This window comes from Ochlerotatus camptorhynchus, unplaced genomic scaffold (assembly GCF_037179485.1).
Source record: "Ochlerotatus camptorhynchus isolate MF236.1 unplaced genomic scaffold, CSIRO-AGI_Acam_v1.1 ptg000284l, whole genome shotgun sequence".
Lineage (NCBI taxonomy): Eukaryota > Metazoa > Arthropoda > Insecta > Diptera > Culicidae > Ochlerotatus > Ochlerotatus camptorhynchus.
Genome location: NW_027040773.1, coordinates 147,566 through 170,971, shown reverse-complemented (window position 1 = coordinate 170,971; position 23,406 = coordinate 147,566). Strand labels below are relative to the sequence as shown.

Here is a 23,406-nt window from a genome sequence, read left to right as displayed (position 1 = left end):
GATATTACATCCAAACTGCTGCAACCAGGTCAATTCATCGGTTGTGTAATATAACGTTGTACGATGTACATCGAATTTGCGAGCAAAATTACATCCATTGATGTAATATTTATGGCTGCTACAATAGATTTTATTACATTGTAACATACAATGCATAATCACAAATTACGTCCCCACGGTAACTGAAATAAACACGAGTGTTCACCGGTTGGTATATCCATCGTTGCACTGTCCAGCTTGGACCGTAGTTCCTTTATTTTCCTGTTGTACTTCACTGAAATATATACAAATTACGTGCGTAAACAAGGCAGGATACAGCAAAGTTTGAAGTTTTTTTTACCCATTAATGAGTATAAAAATACACATTTTTTGACTGGTACTACATTCTTAAAATGTGTATTTGTTTACACATTTTAAGATCTCCAAATTTACACATTTTTTGACAGCTGCATATAAATCTAAAAAATGTGTATTTTTTAACTCATTTATGTGAATACGCTGTTTACCGTGTATTAACCTAATTATTTGATCGTTAAGTTTGCACCACCCTAATATCTATTAATTTAACGAATTTATTTTGCTTTTCCTGTTTTTGTTTTGACAGCCAGCAGACGTGAACATTTTAATGGCGTCCGCTAAACGAAAACAAAACGGTTGTGCTTCCGTGAGATAGGATTTTAATTTACGAAAATATACGTAATAATCCGTGTCCACGGTTGCTAAAAATAGTGCTAAACGATTGCCCACCCGCCATGGCATCGAGCCAGCGTGCATTCGCTTCCAAACTCACCAAGTAAGTATTGATTCGGGCGGGTTGAAAATTTTCCTCCCGAAAGAAAGTGCTGAAATATTTTTTTTTAGGGGATGAGCCTCCGCCCTGATTTTTCTTTGTACTTTTCATCTGTGAATTGCGAGTTCATTGATTTTGATTGATTTTCTAGGCACAACTCGTCGGACATTCGTAAGAATGTGGCCAACTATCAGCTGTTGTCCAAAAGTGACAGCAGTTCCGTATGTTCATCGTCGATTTCTTTGTGTGAGCTGGTGGAACCGATCGATTATGAGGAATTCCTGACCCAGCACTCCAATATGCTGATTAGGGATCCATTGAGATCGATGTTGGACTTTCCCGTTAATGATGTGCAGATGAGAGTGGTCCCAAGAAAGATTCGGACCTTGGAACATGTGGTTCCGAAGGAGGATCTCTCGGAGCTGCCATTGCACGTTCAGCACTGTGTGGATTGTTATACGAGGCCGTGGAAGGTGGTGGAATTTTCCCAAAGGAATTATTCCAGTTCGTGTAGCAGCAGGGAACGGGTGGACAAGGGAGCTTTGAGTCCTAGTTCGTATCAGCAGGAGTTTGAAATAGATCGTGACTTTTTTGGGTGTGCATCTTTGGAAGAATCGGTTACGTCTACGACGTTGTATGCCAGCGAGAGTTGTACTCCGAGTAGCCGACAGTCTATTGCGAGTTTGTCGTCGGTTTCAACTTGTACGGATACACTGACACCGAGAGGTTCGTGGGCTTCTTTCGATTTGCGAAGTTCAGTGAACGATCCGTTGATTCCGGGATTGCTGGAAAGAGTTGCGCCGGAAACGATCGACCAGGACAATGAGACCAAGAGATTGGAGGAAAGACAGCAAGCACTGTTCAGTCTATACCCGGAAGCAGATCCGGAAGATGCAATCGAGAAACGACTCCCGGCGGAAATGCCCGTAGAGCATCTGGGGAATAGAATCCACGTTAAGTGTTTGCAATTGAAGTTAGAACTGGAGGTGGAACCGATCTTCGCCTCGATGGCGATTTACGATGCGAAGGAGCGAAAGAAGATTTCCGAGAATTTCTACTTTGATATGAATTCGGAATCGTTGCGGAGGATGCTGGTTTCACACGTTCCGTTCGCTGACATTAGTACTCAAGCGAGGGAAGCAATTTTTGATATTACGAATCCTAGCAATGAGCTGTATTTGGTTATTCGACTGGAGAAGGTTCTCCAAGGAGATATCAAGGATTCGGTGGAACCGTACTTGAAGGAAGATAAGGAAAAGTATCGCGATAAGGCCAAGTCGAATGCCTCCGATTTTTGCGAACGATTGGGCAAATATCGAATGCCATTCGCTTGGACTGGAATCTACCTTACCAATATTTTCAATGGCGATAATCCAGAGCAGGACAAAGATCGGGAAAGTATAACCTCGGCTTCCAGTTCCAACAGTCTAGATCGGAAATCATCTACCAGCAGTTTTGATCAGTTCCGCAAACGGGCTACCGATATGGGCACTCTTACTCGGCGAGGATCTCTGGAAAGAAAAATGGAAAAACGTAGGTCGTGGTCGCCGGATGATTTTGCCAACAGCGTCGAAACGTTCCGGCCAATTTCCATTACGGTCAATAGCTTTTTCAAACAGGAATCGGATAAAATGAAGGACGAAGAGTTGTACAAGTTCTTACCGGAATTGAAACGCCCCGGAGCATTGATGAAGAAACACAAATGTATTCCAGGCTCGATCAAAATAGAAATCTCCCCGATTCCCGAAGATCTCAAATGTGCCCTTACTCCCGAGCTGGCCAAAATCGACCCCTACCCGAACGATCACACAAGGCCAACGAAGGAAATTCTTGAGTTCCCTGCCACTCCGATTCTCAACCCTCACTACAGCTATCGGAATATCCTGTTCGTATCGCCGAAGGAGCTGAACTTTTCAACCCGTGCCGGATCCGCTCGTAACATAGCCGTTCGTGTTCAGCTGATGTCTGGAGAGCGTCAATTCGATGCTCTTCCGGCAATTTTTGGAAAAAGCTCATGTTCGGAGTACACTCTCGAAGCATATACGGCCGTTAATTACCACAACAAGCAGCCAACCTTTTACGATGAAATCAAAATTGCTCTCCCGGCGAATCTGAAACAGAATCATCATATCCTGTTCACACTGTTCCACGTGTCCTGTCAGAAGAAACCTCAGGACATTCAGCCGACCATTGAAACTCCGGTGGGCTATACTTGGCTTCCGGTCCTTAAGGATGGACATCTGAACGTCGGAGAATTTAACCTACCGGTTATGGTGGAAGAACCGCCGGATAATTATTCCTTCATTCCGCCGGATGTTCAGCTTCCCGGAACTAAGTGGCTCGACAACCATCGGCCGGTGTTCTCCGTTACACTGGATGCGGTGACGTCGGTTCACGCTTTGGACGATTATCTGGACAAGTTCATCTATCTGTGTGAGTGTCTGGATTTGCGGAAAGTTCCTCCGCGCATCGGCGAGGGCAACATGGAGCGGGAGTTCAAGAAGACATTGCAGGAACTGCAGAGTGCCGACCAGGAGAAGCTGGTGAAGAATTTGCAGGTCATTTTGGATAAGTTGATTGAGCTGCTGGTCACCACGTTCCGGATCGGAGGGGAAGCTCTGTCTCTCGGACAAACTATATTCGAGACCATCTGTCAGATTTCAGATAAAATATTTGTAAGTATAGCGCGTAATTTGTAATGCTTAAGTTGATAACTTTTCATCTCGTCTCTTGCAGTTCCTTCAACCGGAAGATCGCTACGGCCGGCAGAATATTCTTAGCACGTACATTCAGTTCCAGTGCAAGATCCCGCACCCGTTGGATCCGCAGTGCAAGCTTTCCTATGCCCGTCAGGGAGCGGCCAATTCTTCGGAGGAGATGGCCCGCTCGTCCAGCAATCCGGATTTACATCACAGCAGTTCCACATACTCGGAGATGACCAACTCTATGAGTGGCAAACTGGTAGATCGTACTTCCAGCATGCGCAACGAGATGTCCCCAACGTCAGGTGGACCCAAGGACGGGATGATCCGTTTACTGCACGAGGAAATTGCGAAGAATTGGGTGGTGGCCAGCGGAGCGGCTGCCGAACTTTCGATGACCAATTCGTGGATGCTGTTTGAATTGATTATCAAAAGCATGATCGAGCATTTGGAGCTAACGAATTCGCTAAATTCGCCTCGGAAGAGCCGCTTTCCACATCAGTTCACAGATGATATCTCCACTCTGGTGCATTTGGTGACAACGAAAGTCGTTGGATATAACAGCAGCGATCCCAAGTTGGCCCAATCGATCAATTCCAGCCTGGCATTCTTTATTTTCGATCTCTTGAGCATCATGGATCGGGGATTTGTGTTCGGTTTGATCAGAACGTACTACAAAGTGATCATGACAAAGAGTTCAGCGACTCCGGAGATGATACACTACAAGCTGGACTTTTTGAGAATAGTCTGTAGTCACGAGCATTTCGTTGCGCTGAATTTACCTTTTGGAACACCCTACACAGCTCTCTCGGCTCCTTGCAGTCCTACGCCGAGTGTTACTTCGAACAACAGTCAAAACTCGTACGTCAGCGCTATGGCCGGTATCGATAAAGCTCTCTATGCCGAACTCAGTGTGGAGTTTCGGCAGCAGCATTTCCTTGTAGGATTAATGCTGCAGGAATTAGCAACTGTACTGGACATTTCAAATCCTCCTCTTCACGGTAAGGCAATTCGCTGTCTGCGGAATTTGCTGACGTCTCACGATTTGGACCCACGCTACAATGAAGTGGAAGCACGGGCTCGCGTAGCTGCTCTCTACATTCCACTGCTGGGCATCGTAAAGGACGCCATTCCGCAATTGCATACTCCGGCTGCCGAATCCCACGATCGCCTGAACACCATTGGTTTGCTGGAAGACTACCAGGGACCGTCGACGTCAATTGCTGCCTCCACAATCAGTCCGGAAGTGGCGTATGCAATCTCCGGTATTCGCCACTATAGCTACGTTCAGGAGACCCCCAAGAATAAAACACCTTTGAGCAGTGAAAACACCCGTCATCTGCTGTCCTGTTTCCTGTGGGTGGTCAAAAATCTCGAGCAAAGCACATTGTTCAAGTACACCCTCGGACTGAGCCCCCATCGCGTCCATCAAATGCTTCAGGTGTTGAACATCTGCATCCCCAATTTTGAATACCGCGGACGGAAGAAACCAACATCCAAGCGTAACACTTCCAGCTTCCGAAAGACGCCGGATATGAAGGAAAAGCTAGAGGAGTGCATTCGTGGAACGGGCTCCGCTCGGAACGATCTCATCAATAGGCGTAAGGATCGATACTCGACTGAAAAGTTCCGTTGGAAAAAGGATCAAATTCGAACTCAATTTTACGATAGCAACATCAAGAACGAAGCGGAAATGGAGATAACCTACTACATCGAAGGATCGTTGGCAACCGAAGTATGTCTCGCCATTTTGGACACGCTGGAGTTGATTGTCCAAGTGGCATCCACATCGGAATTGCATCACAATCTCCTGGGAACGGTACTGAAAGTTTTGCTTCATGCGTTGTCCCGCAATCAGAGCACACTGGCGATACAGAATCTGTTTGCCTCCCAGCGGTCGCTGATTTTCAAATATCACAATCTCCTGTTCGACGAGGAAACGGACAGCTGCGCGGACCTGTGTCTGCTGCTGCTAAAGCACTGTGGATCTCAGTTGCCGAGCGTCCGGTCACAGGCGGCCGCGTCCCTGTATCTGCTCATGAGGCAGAACTTTGAGATTGGAAATGTAAGTATTCGGTTTTTGGTTTCCCGTTTTATCCAGTCTTCAAAACTATCACGATGGGTAGCTATTTGCTATTTCGTCTGAGATTTTTAAATTTTCTCGACTTTCCATGAAAAGGGTGCGCAGTAGACTTTTCAGCAAATTTCAGCTCATTTGGTTGTTTTTACGACCATAATTCTTTATTTTTAACTTCCGCTGTTCTCAATATCTCGGCTTATTTCAAGATAGGCACTCCAAACGTTCAGCAATGTTGGAGTGGGCGTCGTGGGCCATCCAGAGTGGTCATGTGTGAGTCATATTTCGTTAAGTGCCGTTTCGAAGCTATTCGAGCTAGTGATTATGGAACCGTTGCTGTCCCATTGCAAGCAGTATTTGAGTGCTGATCAACATGGGTTTACTGTCGGCCGCTCTATATAACCGAAAGCATGTCGGATCGGGTTCAAACGGACGTTATTTATTCAGACCTATCCGCAGCATTCGACAAGTTGAACCATGCTAAACTCGGCAGACTCGGTGTTTGCGGTAATCTTCTGAGTTGGTTTCGATCATATCTTACCGGTCGCCAACTAAAGGTTGCCATAGGAGATTGCAAATCAGCTAGCTTCTTCGCCACATCAGGTATACCTCAAGGAAGCCACATGGGACCGTTGATTTTTATACTGTACTTCAACGACCTGCATCTGGTCATCGAAGCTCACCATCCTTCTCCAATGGGGGAGTTTGGTAAAGAGAGATGATCAAACCGATTTGTACCTTCCTAAAAAGTTGTCTTTGCTCGCTTTTACTCTCTATATACAATTTTCACACTGCCGTACTCTAACGGAACTATCAACTCTATACTTTCATCTCCTCATCTATCGTATAAAAATTACCACTTTAGTCTGTTATTTGAAATTAGCATCTTCAACTATTCACATTTAATTTTCTGTAAAATTAAAATTTAATTTTAAATTTGTAGTGGTGAAAACACGGTTTTAGTTTTTAAAGAAAACAATGCTCAAACAATGAAAATTGCTGAATTGGAATCAAAATTGTTTGGGAAAAAATGAAGTTTACCTAATTCTTTTTAATAGTAATTATCTCAAATACTATGATTTTTACGGTTGTTTATCATGCATTTCGTTGTGATTTTATGGTAATGGACAACAATGTTCAACGTTTTGACAGTAAATATCATGGATTAACAGTGAAAATCACTCGGAAAATCATTGTATATTTATTGAATTTTTTTCGGGGAGAATTTGAATATGAATCTAAATGCATAAGAAGAGGCACCATACATGTTTTGCAGTGTCAGGTACCGTGGACCTCCGGTAATCTGACCGCTTTTAATCTGATCACTTTGTAGTATTCTGAGTATTTAGATTTATGTGTGTTGTTTTGTGATTTGTTGTCCGCTGGCAGCACTGTTGCATCGAGCGGATGTGAGTGTGAACGCGACTGACTTCCGGTATATATGGCTGTGTGTGTGAAGTATGAATGGAAAAGTAGGTACGAGCGTGAGCCAGAAAAAAAGGAGAATCAATTGTCTCTCAACCCTCACCACGTTCGGACGGGAAAAAATATAAAGTTAAAGCAAAGTGAACCGCGTGTTTTAATTGTTTGATTGACTCCACAACTTTTTAATTTGAACCCCGCTAATCTGCACGCCGTGCAAACCAAAAATTGCTCAAACGTCATCTAGCACATGTAACAGAGAAAAGTGAAATAGAACGTTGCGAAACGAAACGCAGAATCAAAACAAAACATCAAATAAGGCTACTAGAAGCTCGCTTTCAGGATGGTGGGAGGGTTACTAGAAGTTCAAATTAAAAATGAACCCCTTTTATCCAGCTTTCCCAGTAATGGCGGCCTGTTTGTATGAATAAATGTATCCTTCACTGTGCTTTTTGACACCATCTGGATGTTCGGATTTCGACCCATTCCTTTCCCTCTCCCAGGAACAGAAGAAAATAGAACAACATACGCCCTCCAGTTAGTGTCAAAAAGCACAGTGAAGCCAGTGAAGGATACATTTACTCATACAAACAGGCCGCCATTACCGAGCATGGAAAGCTGGATAGTCTTATCCAGCTGCATATGTATTGTATAAAAATTGCATATGTGTTACTGTGAGAACTGTCAAAATCCTATGAATTTACACGCTGTCTGCCTTGGTGTTCGTGACATTCTGCTTGGATAGATCATTTACATTCATTTCATGCATTCATTTACATTCATTTGCCCCTAACTTTATTCATCAACAGAATTCCGTAAAACGATGTATGGAGCTTTTGTAGGTTTTGTTATTAGCTACCACTTTTGCCAGTAACCCAAATCTATATATCTTATGCATCACGAATTAGAGCGGGCAGAACTCGTTACTGTTTTTCAGTGAATGTAATATACATTCACTGAAAATCGGGGGATGAATGACCGGTTCTACGGTTAAAATCCCAACAACAAAAAAAAAAAATCACTGAAAAACAGTAGTGGATTCTGTTTGCTCTGGTTCGTCATGCATAAGAGATACGGATTTGGATTTTTAATATATTTTGTAGTTAATAAGAAAACCTACGAAAACTTCATACATCATTTTGCGGAATTCTGTTGATGAAAAAAGTTAGGGGCAAATGAATGTAAATGCCTGACCATAACTGAACGATAACCCTAGGGACTCGCAATAACCTTTAACTCCAACGCAGGCAACGGCTGTAATTAAATTAATTCCATTAACTACTGCTTTAAATACATTAATTACACAATGTAGATCATTAACTACTTTTTAACTCCATTAATTACAGTTGAAATTTCGTAATTAAAGTACATTAATTACGTTTTCAATACTTTTAATTACATTAATTACGGATAGATAATTTAATTACCGTCAGTACTACTTCAAAACGCATTAATTACTTTAAGTACTTTTGATTGCATTTTAACTTCAACGCACCGGTTCTTTGTATTGCATGCCCCTCACCCTAATGACGAGTTTGGGTTTTGAAAAAAACGATGTCGTCGGTCCAGTGTTTTTACTCAAAAACCCCGTTTAATCCGTTTAGTTTCCGTCGAATTTGGTTCAGAAGTGTAGATAAAGACCCCGTGTAAATGGGGAAAATGATATTTTCAGGGAGAAAGTTAAATTAGCTCGGAAATCTTTGATTCTCTCAAACCTTTTTGGCCCTTCTAACCTCGATTCGTCGGCAAAAAGAGTCCGACATCTTGTTTTCGGTTTGAACTAGAAAATACACCAGACCAATGCCCAGAAACCAGCACCCCACCCAGTAAACAGGGTCAGGTCGACAAGATCCTCAAAGAGCATGCGGTTTCAAATTATCAAGCGAAGTAACAAAGGTGGGAAAGTTCCGGATCAAAATCACGGACGACTCAGCAGAAGCCAAAATCAAACTAGGGCAGTTGAATCTGAAACCAAAATATCAGGCAATACGATCCGAAAATAAGGAGAAAAACCATCTACTTCATCAGAGTTCGAAGAACAGGACATATTGGACAACATCGACACGGAGCACGAAATACTGAAGATCGAGAGAATCCGAAGGAAAACCGGAGACGGGGACCTAACTAGCACGAACAACATCAAGATGACTGTAAAGGGACAAAACATGCCACAGAGAGTAAGAATCTTCGGATGCTGTTTCTCAGTAGAACTTTACGTCTTCCCGATCCGACAATGCAGGAACTGCTGGAAGTGCGGGCACGGAGCGAATTTCTGCACTGGTAGGGCTCGGTGCAATATCTGCGGCAAGAATCACGAGGGGAGCTGTTCATCTCACCCCAAATGTCTCAATTGCAAACAAGGACACGGAGCGGACGACGGATCATGCCCGGAGAGAAAAAGAAGACAAGCCATTCTAACGGACATGAAGAAGCAAGCAGAGCAGCACTTTTTTTTTTTTTTTTAATGCGGCTCTTTTGCCGTAGCTTTGCGGAGCCGATATTCATCGTTTGGGTTACAAGATTACTTAAAACTAACGTTAGTAAAGCGGGGGCCGATTACTCGTGGCTATCTTGAGGTTAGGGGTAACAAATTGTAACAAACGGGTGGCAGGGTAGGGATTGAGATCACAAGGTTTTTTAGAGCAATGTGCTCTTAATCTAGAACTAAGCAACATACTGGAGAAAAAGACATACATGGGGGTACACCGATGGAGACCTAGCGACTTGAGAGAACACAAGATGACACTAACTACTAAATCCTCAGATCGATCCGTTTTAATAACACATAAATTAAATTAAAATATTCGAGATCTCGGCTCGCCAAGATGTCTCTAACGGGCCGCATGGGTTGTTTTCGGGCCCTGAGGGATGCGGATAACTCGGATCTAGCAACACAATGGAGGGTGCATGACCAAAGCACGTGGTCGATATCGTGATAGCCACTACCACAAGCGCACAAATTGCTGCCTGCGAGCCCGATTCGGAAGAAATGCGAGTCTAACGAGTAGTGATTGGACATGAGCCTTGACATGACACGTATAAAGTCACGGCTCATGTACAATCCTTTGAACCATGGCTTGTTCGATACCTGTGGGAGAATAAAATGTAACCATCTTCCCAGATCACTCTCATTCCATTTTTGTTGCCAGTTGGTGAGGACGTGCTGACGGGTAATTGAGAAAAATTCCGCAAAGGCGATTTGTCGGTCAAAAATATCGCCTTCCATAGCGCCCACCTTAGCTAGCGAGTCCGCTTTCTCATTACCCGGAATTGAGCAATGAGATGGGACCCAAACTAAGGTGATAGTATAGGAGCAGTTAGATAAAGTACTCAATTTAGCTCGGATTTCGGTCAGGAAATACGAGGAGTGCTTCATCGGCCTCATTGATCGAATAGCCTCCAACGAGCTAAGGCTATCAGTATAGATGGTAGTGAGGCAATTTGCTCTACTGCGTAAAATATGGCTGCTAGTTCCGCAACGTATACGGAACAGGGTTTTTGCAGTTGATATGAGGCGCTATGAAATTCGTTGAATACTCCAAATCCAGTGGAAGCGTTTATAGTTGACCCATCTGTGAAAAAACTCTTATTGTTACTAACATGGTGGTACTTGTTTGCAAAAATTAAGGGAACAACCATCGACCGATGGTGATCTGGTATTCCACGGATTTCTTGCAACATGGTCAGATCAAAATTTACAGAGGAACTATAAAAGTCTTGGAGGCAAACACGAGAGGAATTGAATGAAGAAGGGCCAATCTCCAGCGTCATGTACTCGTAATAGAGACTCATGAATCTTGTTTGATGATTTCTGTCGAGCAGCTTCTCAAAGTTTTCTATTACCAATGGGTTCATTACTTCACAACGGATAAGAAACCGGAAGGACAGTTCCGCGAAACGGTCTGTCAGTGGGAGAACACCCGCTAGTACTTCGAGGCTCATCGTATGCGTCGAGTGCATACAGCCAAGCGCGATTCGGAGGCAACGGTATTGAACTCGTTGCAGCTTCAAGATATGTGTTTTCGCCGCGGATTGAAAGCAGAAACTACTGTACTCTAGAACCGACAAGATGGTTGTTCGATACAACCTGATCAGATCTTCCGGGTGTGCTCCCCACCAAGTACCGGTAATTGTACGAAGAAAATTGATTCTTTGTTGGCATTTTTGTTTCACATACGCAATATGTTTTCCCCACGTGCTTTTGGAATCGAACCAGACACCTAAATACTTGAAAGATATACTTTGAGTGATTGTTCTACCCTTTAGTTGAAGCTGTAACTGTGCAGGATGATGCTTCCTAGAAAAAACAACCAACTCAGTTTTCTCCGGAGAGAATTCGATACCCAGCTGCATAGCCCAAGTAGACAAATTGGCTAAGGTATTTTGCAATGGTCCTTGCAGGTCCGGTGCACTTGGCCCTATAACGGACACAACGCCATCATCTGCAAGATGCCTTAGCGAGCAGATTCCATCAAGACAACCATCAATGTCTTTGACATAGAAATTATAAAGAAGGGGGCTTAAACATGAACCCTGGGGGAGACCCATGTAACTAATTCGTGAAGTTGTCGAGTTTCCATGAGAAAAGCTCATATATTTCTCAGACAACAAGTTGCTCAAATAGTTGTTCATAATTGGTGAAAGCCCACTATCGTGGAGTTTATCCGAAAGGACATCGATACAAACAGAATCAAAAGCCCCCTTAATGTCCAAGAAAACTGAACCCATTTGCTGTTTTTGCGCATAGGCCAGTTGAATTTCAGTTGAAAGCAACGCAAGACAGTCGCTCGTTCCTTTGCCTCTCCGAAATCCAAATTGCGTATCTGAAAGTAAACCATTCGACTCGACCCATTGGTCTAGACGAAAAAGAATCATTTTCTCGAACAATTTCCGTATACAAGACAGCATCGCGATGGGACGGTACAAGTTATAATCCGACGCGGGTTTACCGGGTTCTCGAATGGCGATAACTCTTACTTGCCTCCAGTCATCCGGAACAATGTTGTGCTCCAGAAATTGATTGAATAAGTTCAACAAGCGTCTCTTCGTGACGTCTGGGAGATTTTTGAGCAAGTTGAACTTGATTCTATCCATTCCTGGAGCTGAGTTGTTACATGCGAGGAGAGCAAGTGAGAATTCCACCATCGAAAACGGGGAATCTATTTCGTTATTACCCGACGGACGATCACGAACGTTGGTTTGAACTGGTACCGAATCCGGGCAAACTTTCCGCGCGAAGCTGAAAATCCATCTGTCCGAGTACTCCTTGTCTTCATTTATCGGTGTAGACGCGTTTCGCATTCTCCTGCCGACATTCCAGAGTGTTCTCATGGAAGTCTCTCGCGATAAACCATCGACGAACCGGCGCCAGTAACGGCGTTTTTTTGCTTTAATTAAGTCCTTAAAAGTTTTCTCGAGGTCGGTGTACCGTTCGAAATCCCCGACCTTGCCGTGTTTGCGGAAGCGTTTAAACGCGGCGGACTTCTCGCTGTTCGCGTCGGTGCAATCCTTATCCCACCACGGGGTGGGAGGTCGCTTGCGGACGGAAACACCCGGAACACGTTTCGTCTGTGCTCGCAGCGCACAATCGATGATGACACGCGTGAGAAAGGAGTACTCGTCCAGCGGAGGAAGTACGTCAACCGATTGACTGGCATCAAGAACCGCGGTCGCGAATTTTCGCCAGTCAATGTTTTTCGTAAGATCGTACGCGATGTCAACCGAACGAGTAGAAGATGAACCATTGGCAATAGAAATTTTGATTGGCAAATGGTCACTACCGTAGGGATCTTGAATTACTTTCCACGAGCAATCCAACGATAGTGAACTCGAACAAAGTGAGAGGTCTAATCTGCTTATTTTTGCTGGAGGTTTGGCTACTCGTGTTGCTTCCCCGGTGTTCAGAATTGTCATTTTGAAGAAGTCGCACATGTCGTATATCAAGGTTGAGCGGTTGTCGTCGTACAGTTCCCCCCAGCCTGTACCGTGAGAGTTAAAATCTCCCAAGATCAACCGTGGCTCCGGCATAGCCGTGCAGATATCCGCGAAACTTTGACGAGAGATCGCGGTTCTTGGTGGAAGATATATTGAGGCAATACTGAGGCATTTACCTCGAATATTAACCTGACATGCAACAACTTCAATGCCTGTCACCGAAGGCAGATCGATTCTGTAGAAGGAATGGAGCTTGTTGATCCCCAGAAGCACCCCTCCATACGAATCTGCCCGATCAAGGCGAATAATGTTGAAATCGTGGAAAGCAAGATCGTTGTCTGAAGAGAGCCATGTTTCACAAAGGGCAAATGCATCAGAAAGTAAATTGTTAACTAAAAATTTAAATGTGTCAAGTTTTGGCATAAGACTTCTACAGTTCCACTGAAGAACAGAGATCATATCCCCGACCTCATTCGGAGAATTATCCATCAAAGGATATGATCGATGCAAGGAAGGACCACCTAGAAGCTAGTTGCTTCAAAAGAGTTTTCACCATTGGCAGCACTAAATTAATAATGCTCCTCGTTGAGTCAGAGATATTGAATATACTGAAGAAGCTATCCACAATACCAGAAAACGTGAACATGGGAGAATTTTCTTGCTGATTAATCAGCTGCTTTTCTGGCCGAAAAACTGGAACATCTGGGGTTTTAGATGATCCTGAAAGTGACGGAAAGTTCTTGTCATAATTACAAGGTTGAAAACCCGGTGGAATGGGCTTCGGTGTATTTCCGTTACCTCTTGATTTTTCCAAGGTGGAAGGGTGGTCCGTACGAGTGGCCTTACGAGGCTTTTCGGTGGTGTGTTTTTTTGCTCGTTTTCTCGTATTGCCTTTAAAGACAAACGGACTACCCTCACCGACCTCTGAGTCAGAGTCTAGATCATCAACTGGAAAAATGGAGAACGTGTTACTGCTTTTTGGTGTGGTCTGAGAAGATGAAGCGGTATTCTTCAAGAGTTCTGCTAGTGTTCTCTTGGAGCGAGCTTGCAGAGACCGCTTAAGTTTTTCTCCCTGCTGTTTATACCTCGGGCAGTCAGTCAGGGTATGCAGGCTTTCCTTGCAGTACACGCATTTTGGAGGAGCACCGCAAGGGCCCTCTTGATGTTGCTCGCCACACTGATCGCAGCGTAATTTGTTCGAGCAGTAGTCCGATGTATGACCAAGTTGTTTACATTTCGAGCAGTTCATTACCCGAGGTACAAACAGACGTACAGGCAGCCGAACCTTGCCAATAGCGACGTAGTGAGGTAACGCTGAACCCGAAAAGGTCACACGAAACGAGCTTGACAAGGAATAAGTTTTTTTAGAGCCAACTACGGATACTGACTGCATTTGAAGGCAGTCCAATATCTTCACCTTCGGCAGAGCACGGTTTTTAAAGATTCCGAAGGAATCGGGACCCAAGAAATCTTCACTAGTCAAACTCGCTTCGGTGACCACTCCTTCAATTTCTACCTCACTACTGGGTATGTAGACTCGGTATTCCAATCAAAAAAGCTCGCACGCAACAATTTGGTTAGCCTGCTTCCGGTCATCAACGGTAACGCGCAGTTTTATTGGTGTTACCTTAAAAATATCGGTTTCGGCCGAAAAATGTGTTGTTAGATCCTTAGAGATCCTCGGAATGAACAAAGGTTTTTGTTTGTGCCGGAAAAAAACAACCCATGGGCCTTTCGAGGCTTCTGGGTAAGCCTTTAGGCGGGGGAGCGCAGAGGTTTTCGGAGGCAATGGTGTGGGGGGTGCAGGTGGACGAGGAGGAGATGGTGGGGAGAGGGTTGTGGGCGATACCTTTTCTTGGAATATGCTCCAGTATTTTTGCTGGAGAGCGAGTCAACTGGAACGTCAAGTGTTTCCATTTGCACAACTTCCTCGAGACTTTCGTGTGAGGTGGAATTAAGAGTTTCGTCGTCTGAGATGGAAAGCGACCATCCCCCGCCTTTATCATTTTCATCCATTGCGGTTAAATATCGCCGCAATGGTGTTTTTGGTAAATATTTTACAAATAATTACAGTAATTTCAAAGAACATCAAAAACAGAAAAAAAAACAAAATGCAAAAAAAAAATTAAAGAAAATTGATATAGTTTTACTTTACTAAAGTGTAATACGAAAGAAAGAAGAAAAAAAACAAAAAAAAAATAAAAAATAAATAAAAAAAAATAAAAAATAAATAAAAAAAATACTGAAAAAAAATCTGATCACCCTAATCTAGAGATGAACTAGCCTAAGGCTAAAAATCTCTTAAATAAAGAATTTAAAAAAAAAAAAGGATCACCCTAACAATACTTAAAAATAGCACGAGAAAAAAAAACAAGAAAAAAAAATTATTGATATATACTATTTACAAGATTTTGGATCACCCTGATTATGACCCAACCTAATCTAATACTGGACCATGCGGGGAGATGCGATACTGGTGAAAACAAAGCGACACGGTATACCTATTGCACTGAGGCGGCAGATGACTGGTGCGATGCTATTGTATGCCCCAACGGCTGTTGGGTCGATAACCTTGGAGCTGGTGTGCCTCGGTTGCCTCGGTAGGCAATTTAACGTGCTTTCGTTGTTGCTATCAATGGGCCGATAGTGGTGATGATTTTACAGATGTTGATGTTAAAGCTGGACCGTAATCAAAGCGCTCGGCGTATGATTTCGACTTGACCGGCTCAGCGTGCGAGACGGAATGAAGCAGAGCAGCACTATCCGAAGCTCTCGAACCTGTTCAATGGTCTGGAGGAGGAGGAATTTCCAGATACCCATGGAAACAAGAGCCGAAATGGCCCACTTTATGGACGAAAACAACATCGACGTTTGTTTGTTGCATGAAATGTTGTTGAAGGAAGGAGAGTACTTCAGATTAAGGAGATTCTGCATGGAATCAGCTAGAAGGCCAAGCGGACACGGAGGAGTAGGGATCCTACTCCACTCAAACTACGGATACCAGGTCCTAAATCTAGGTAGTTTTCTTGCCGATAGAAGTAGTAGCAGTAAAGATCGTCCAAGGATTCAACCCTATTACACTAATTTCGGTATACGTACCCCCAGATCACTCGCTAATCGAAGAGATTTTGCCGAAAATACGGAGTCTATTTGAAGCACTTGCATACATCGAAGAAGAGGTCTTGGTTGGAGGAGACTGGAACGGACATCACCTCACATGGGACTTGGAAGCAGACGCGCAGGAAAGGAAGCCTAATTAACACGCTGATTGAAAACTCTTCGTTTGTTCTGCTAAATGATAGATCTCCAACTTGCTTAACCACCACCGTAGCTCCACCGTAGATTTGACGCTAGCAACTCCGGGAACAGCTGGCAATTCAACATGGAAGACAACAGAACACGACTTCGGAAGCAATCACCTAAGCATCACAGTCGAAATCGGAAGCACAATAGCGGAAGGGAAAAGGAAGTGCATCAACAAGGTAAAAGCCATTCAATTAATAAATGAAATCCGGCCGCAATACATACATCAACGATCCCAATGAGATGCAAGACATTTTCGACGAATGCCTGGAAAAAAGCCAGTATCACAGTCAAAAACAAGAAAGCAAACTATCTCAAAAGATGGAGGACTTCTGAAATCAACGAGACTTACATCATCAAACGAGAAAAGCTCAGAAATTATAATCGGCAGAAAACGGAAACAAACTTAATAAAGCTTCAAAAGGCAAGAGCACTCCTCAAAAGACTGATTAGAAAAGCCAAAAGGAAGTACAGCCAGGAACTAGCAGAAATGGTGGATGAGGCGACACCAAGTCGTCAGATGTGGAACATCATCAAAGGAGTTGACAACGCGCCAACAAAGTCGACGACCAGTAACCCTCAAATGACCACGGAAGATGGCATGAAGTTCATGGAACACTACTTCGAAGGCAAGCTAAAGGAGGTTTATATGCCAAAGACCACCTCAAAACAGGAGCCATTAGGATACGAATCAGCTTTAAAGCTAGAGGAGTTCATGGTAACCTTAAGGAAAAAAAAAAGAGTACTCAGCGCCAGGAATAGACGGCGTATCATATGGCATCCTGATTAAACTGAAACCGGAAATCCTTGAGAAGATCAGCGAGATGCTAAACCAGGTATTTGTCACGGAAATAATTCCGGAGAAATGGAAAACAACGGGGGTAAACCAAATCGGAACCCAAGTTCCCCGGACTCGAAACGTCCCATAGCGTTGATGAATGTGTTCCTGAAACTCATAAACGCAGCAATAAAGGACAGGTTGAATCAAGTACCGGACCTAGATGGACTTTTGCCGGAATTGTCATTTGGATTCAGAAAGAATAGCTCTGCAATATCTTGAGTAAACTTTCTTGTCAATACAGTAAAAGAAGTTCAGATGAGCTTGAGCTTGAGCTTGCTTGAGCTTGATTGACCGCCCACGGTTGCTACTCTGTTATTGCCAGATCAGCTGTAATTACACAGAGAACCAATAGACGATGCTTGGGACTAGCAATCATCCTCAATGTGTAAAAACTGGTGATCTTAAATTAGGCAATACCAGCGCCGGCCGCGCCCGAACACAGGTCAAGAAAGGAATGGGAAGGATTGTGTTGACATGACACTCGCTTTGATGGAAGCCGAGAACACCTCTGCACTTCCACGAGGAATCACTGGGATGTTGGATAAGAGGGTTGGGTTTGCAGCAGGGTTCGTTTTGGTAAACGATAAGCTGAAATGGTGTCCTAACGATCATATAACGCGAAGGAGCTTGGGACTAAACCAACGTTCTTCTGCTCGGTAAGCAAAAACGTTTGCCACTAGGCAGACGAGCACCTTTTTAATCACCGAGTTGCTGTTATTACCATGTAGTCATATTTACAGTAAAAGAAGTTCAGATGGAAGGAAAACAGGCAGTGGGCATCTTCTTGGACCTATCACAGGCATTCGACTCCGTGGACACAACGCTACTACTAAAAGGCACTACTAGCATCCAAGCATGGGAAAATTCATTCACTCGCGCGAGCACCACAGAATCAAAATAGCCATCCTCGCCTACAAACAGATTGCAGAACGAGGGTAAATTCTTCCTACCAAGTGACTCTGCAGCTCGACTCAGAACTGACAGCATGAGAAGGAAATAAGGATAAACTGAAAGGCAGGCGAAAAATTTTCTCTAGCGAGGGAGAACCAGATTGAATGCGTAAAATCCGAATGCTAACGATTTAAATAGCCGAGTCAGATAGTTTTTGGCTCACTGATTTAAATCAGTTGAATTGGCCACAGCAGTTTTAAGTTATTTGCGTGACGCTTATGTTTATGTGTTACAGTATAACAGTTTTCTCGATATTAATAGCGATTTAAATGTGTCAATGTATGTTGAAAGCTAGAAAATAAAAAGTGATTCTTTCTGCAAAATTCTCATTCAGCTCACTCAGCAGAATGCAATCGTAAAAGGCTCAGCATGGAAAAAATAATAAGAGAGGAATCATCCACACTACTACACTCAGAATCATTCATGTTACGCTCAGCTGTCTGTTTTGCTCAATTCTGCATTCATCGAAGAAAATAGAAGCAATGCGAATACGAACGAAATCAGTTCGGCTCGCACAAGCTGCTGTTCGTTTCTGATGTTGTATGCGTGTGAGTGAGTTGAGAATGCAAAATGGAACGATTTTTCCCATGCTTGCTAGCATCTCTAAACATTCCTGGATCCACACCTACACGACCCAAAGAACGATGGTAATAAAAACTTCGGAAGAAGAAGTCATAGCTGATGTTACTGAAGGCCTACCCCAAGGATGTCCTCTATCTCCGACGCTCTTCAACCTCTACACCACTACACTGCACGACATCAAGAAAGACGGAGTGGTGCTTGTCCAATTTGCAGATGATTTCACGATAGTAGTCATCGGGAAAGATGTGGAGTAAATCACAGTCAAGGCAAACAACTTCCTACCTAAACCGGAAAAAAGCACTTGAAGAGCTCAACCTAAAACTCAACCCAACGAAAACAGCAGCGGTACTCTTCACTAGGAAAAACTCGGAACAACTCAGGATAAAGATAGGAAACCACAAGGTTCAAATCAACAACACCCACAAATATCTAGGATAAACCATGGATCGAACCCTCACACACCGGAAACACGGTAAGGGAAGTGGTAAGGGAAGCAGGAGCTAAGAAGCTGAACATAATCAAGATGCTAGGGAAACGTTCTAGTAATGAAAACCCTCAGACGCTGATAAAAATAGGAAATGCCCTGATACAAAACAGATATGAATACGGAGCCCAAATGTACGGAGAAGCTGCACAGTCCAACATTAAAAAAATTCAAACCCTTCAAAATGCGTTCAACACAAATTCCATGCGGTACCTCAAATCGACCCCAATCCATGTGATGTTGGCGGAATCCGGGTAAATGCCAGTGCAATCACGGACGGAACTTTTGGCATTAAAGGACATCATCAAAAGTAAATATCACTCAAATCAGTTGATACGGGTTCATCAAACAAGCAGCCAACAACGATGATCCCCCAACTGGCACATACCTTACAAAGATATAGCATCTAAACACAACGATATTGTGGCCCAGGTACATCCAAAGGACAGCTCGATAGTCTCCCTGAGGCGCAAAAGATTGATCGACGCAAGCCCGGACCTAAAAGTATACCAAAAACTAGACACCAATCAACCATCCAAACAAAACTGCAACCCAGCAGTTTCGAAGCAAACGTTTTTGAATGTGAAGAACCAATCATACAGAAACTATCATCATTTGTACACGGACGCTTCGAAGTCACAATATGGAACAGGAACGGCAATCTACAACGACTTAACACAAGAAGTGCGGAAGGACAAGATCAACGATAATTACTCAATAACAAAAGCAGAGCTATTAGCTATACGCAGGCCACAGATTGGATAGTGGCCCAAAAACTCAACAAAGCGGTCATATTCACGGACTCGAGCTCAGCATGCCAAACACTGCTAAACGATCGGAAGATCACCAGCAACATAACATCATGGCAAATCGTCAAAAAATCAAGGAGAATCCGAAGAACAAAATAGTAATTCAGTGGATACCCACTCACACGGGAATAGATGGCAACGAAAGGACTGACCACGAAGCCCAGTCAGCCACAAAAGGAAACATATCAGACAACATCAATCTGGTCATGGCAGATGCACTGCTGCTAGCCGAAAAGGAAATATGGGATCAATGAAAAACAGAATACAAAAAAAAAAAAACATCAGCAGAAAAAGGTAAATGGCATTTCAACTGGATGAAAAAGTCAGACAAAAAAAAATCCGGTGCAAAGGGCTCACATTGAACAAACAGGAAATAACCATATTAAATCGCCTTAGAAAGAGGCGTAATTGCATTTGTAAACAATTGTTTTAGTCGTTGATTTCTCGCGAATAAAAGCTCACCCATGAAAAATAATGACACCAATAGGTAGAAGAATGATTCCTGTACCATCTAGCATTGTTATTTTGAAGGAGTGAGCTTTAGGATGCGAGAAATCGACAGCTAAAGCCATTGTTAACAAAAGCAATCAAGCCCCTTTGAAATGTTGACACTGAATTTGTGAAAACAAATCAAGAGCCACATGTGAAAAGGGCATACAAGCTTTTTGTATAAACAAACCTTTGTAGGCCCTTTTCATCCAACCGAGGGTCACCCACGCAAACCAACAACATCATCGGGAAGGAGAAAGCACATTTCACATGTTGTTCTTGAAATAAGCAAAGCGAGAGTGACCTGGCCACAACAACAAATCGCTACTTATTGCTTCTATTTTTCTATTCCCAGAATTTTGCCCGCGTCAAGATGCAAGTCACGATGTCGCTTAGCTCCCTGGTCGGAACCAGTTCCTCCTTCAGCGAGCAGTCTCTTCGCCGTGCGCTGAAGACCATTCTCGTGTACGCTGAATCCGATTACGATCTGCAGGAAACATCCTTCCCGGAACAGGTCCAAGACCTGCTGTTCAATTTGCACATGATCCTTTCCGACACGGTCAAAATGAAGGAATACCAGGAAGATCCGGAAATGTTGCTTGATTTGATGAACCGGATTGCCAAGGGGTATCAAAACTCACCGGATCTCCGGTTGACTTGGTTGGAAAACATGGCCAAGAAGCACATGGAACGTGCTAATCACACCGAAGCGGCTATGTGTTACGTCCACAGTGCCGCGCTCGTTGCGGAGTATTTGAGCATGCTAGAATCTCAAACTCACCTTCCGGTGGGCGCCGTTTCATTCAAGCATATCTCCCCGAATTCCCTTATGGAGTCGGCTGTATCGGATGACGTACTGAGCCCCGGTGAAGATGGAATATGCTTAGGCAATAGATTCACCGAAGGTGGATTGAAAGCATTACTTGAGGAGGCTGCTAATTCGTTCCAGATCGCTGGAATGTACGAGGCGATGAACGATGTCTACAAAGTGTTGATACCGATTTGCGAGGCAAATCGTGACTTCCGTAAGCTTGCACAGATACACGGCAAGCTTCAGGAAGCGTTCAATCGCATTGCTCAGCTTCACGGAAAGCGTGTCTTTGGAACCTACTTCCGGGTGGGTTTCTACGGAGCAAAGTTTGGTGATCTGGATCAGCAGGAATTCATCTACAAGGAGCCAACATTGACCAAACTGCCGGAGATATTCAGTCGTCTGCAGAACTTCTATGCCGATCGATTTGGGCCGGATATGGTTCAGATTATTAAGGATTCCAATGCGGTTGATGTCAAGACGCTGGACTCGGAGAAGGCATACATCCAAATCACCTACGTAGAACCGTACTTCGAGACGTACGAACTCCGGTACAGGGAGACGTACTTTGAGAGGAACTTTAACATCAGTAAGCCTTCTATTTGTCTTAAAACTATATTATATCGCTTCATTATCAATCTCGTTTCTGTATTACAGAACGCTTCATCTTTGCAACACCGTTCACAAAATCCGGAAAGGCTCACGGCGAGCTGCACGAACAATGCAAACGGAAAACCATGCTCACCACAGCCAATCATTTCCCTTACGTGAAGACACGTATCCAGGTGGTTAGCCGGGAACAGATCGTGCTGGAACCGATCGAGGTCGCGATCGAAGATATTCAGAAAAAGACTGTCGAGTTGGCCGCCGCCACCAATCAGGAGCCTGCGGATCCAAAGATCCTGCAAATGGTGCTGCAGGGTTGCATCGGCACCACCGTCAATCAGGGTCCCATGGAGATGGCCATGGTATTTTTGTCCGGCATCGCAGACAGCACAACCATTCCTACAAAACATCAGAATAAACTGCGACTTTGTTTCAAAGATTTTTCCAAAAAGTAGGTTTCCCAAATATTGAACTTAGCAAAATTCTTACATTCAATGCAACTAAATTTCCCGCTTGCAGATGTTCGGATGCGTTGAAAAAGAACCGCAATCTGATTCTTTCCGACCAGAAAGACTATCAGAAAGAACTGGAGAGGAACTACGCTCGATTCACCGAACGACTGGCCCCGTTGATAACCATTAGTCCGACACAGGCCCAAGGGGTAGTCGCTGCCAACAATGGATTGCACAATAGTAAGTTAACGCCGCTGCGGTGGTAAGTACTACACACATGTCATTTTGCACAGTGATAATACTCTAAACACTTTTCCTGTAAGTTAAACCAAAAATCGTGGAAGACATCCAATTTTTATATCTCACTCATTTAACTGGTAGTTTTAGTTTTATAATTTAAATGCAATATATAAAACCAAAAAATCAGGTATTTTTCATTTACCAGTGTATTTTATATGAATTATGTAAACATGTTTTATTTTCCGAATTCATAAACATTATGACGTAACCTAACCTATTATATTATGAAATGCACACGGCATACATTATTGCATACTTTTTACATCGTACTCGAATATAATATAATCAATTGTCATATTTAGTAAATGCTCGAAAGTTCAACTTCATTGCCGATGACAGTCCTTAATTATCTATTTTCATTGAGCCTTAAAGACTAGGCCAGGTGTAGAAAACTTCAATATTCAACCAAGAATATTCGTCCTTTACTTATTTTCGTTTTCAAACAAACCAGCGGGAATAAGAGCGATTACCGTAATTTTTCTCTTACAAGAACTACGTATTTTTCTATAAAGAGTTGTCTCACGTGAACAGATGGAATCGTTTTAGAATAAATTTATCACTGCATACTTTTAACAGGAACGAACTTCTTCATTAAGTTTATCTTAAAAGGCTTTCTTACAGTAGTTCTAGATTTATTCTAGAGGAGAACGGAGACGGCCATCTTTTGGATTATTGAAACAATCTACTCTTGATAAAAAATGTAGATTTCTTAGCTTGATAACAGGTGAAAAGTGCCTCCGGATTGTAATGATTTAGAACTATTATATTATTTATCATGTAAAAGTAATGTTACTATTAGGAAAACACAAATCTGTTCGATGGAATTACAGAGAAAAGTAGAAAGCTTACTTTA

General features: G+C 43.3%; 1 protein-coding gene across 1 annotated transcript; it reads left to right on the top strand.

The window, feature by feature from the left end:
- Nucleotides 1-646: 646 nt before the first annotated feature.
- On the top strand, nucleotides 647-22,859 carry Zir (Zizimin-related). Its single transcript, XM_065228152.1, has 6 exons — nucleotides 647-793; nucleotides 942-3,465; nucleotides 3,527-5,557; nucleotides 20,740-21,784; nucleotides 21,853-22,252; nucleotides 22,321-22,859. Exons 1-6 carry the CDS (start codon nucleotides 753-755, stop codon nucleotides 22,517-22,519), a joined length of 6,240 nt encoding a protein of 2,079 aa, XP_065084224.1. The 5' UTR covers nucleotides 647-752; the 3' UTR covers nucleotides 22,520-22,859.
- The last annotated feature ends 547 nt before the right edge of the window (nucleotides 22,860-23,406 follow it).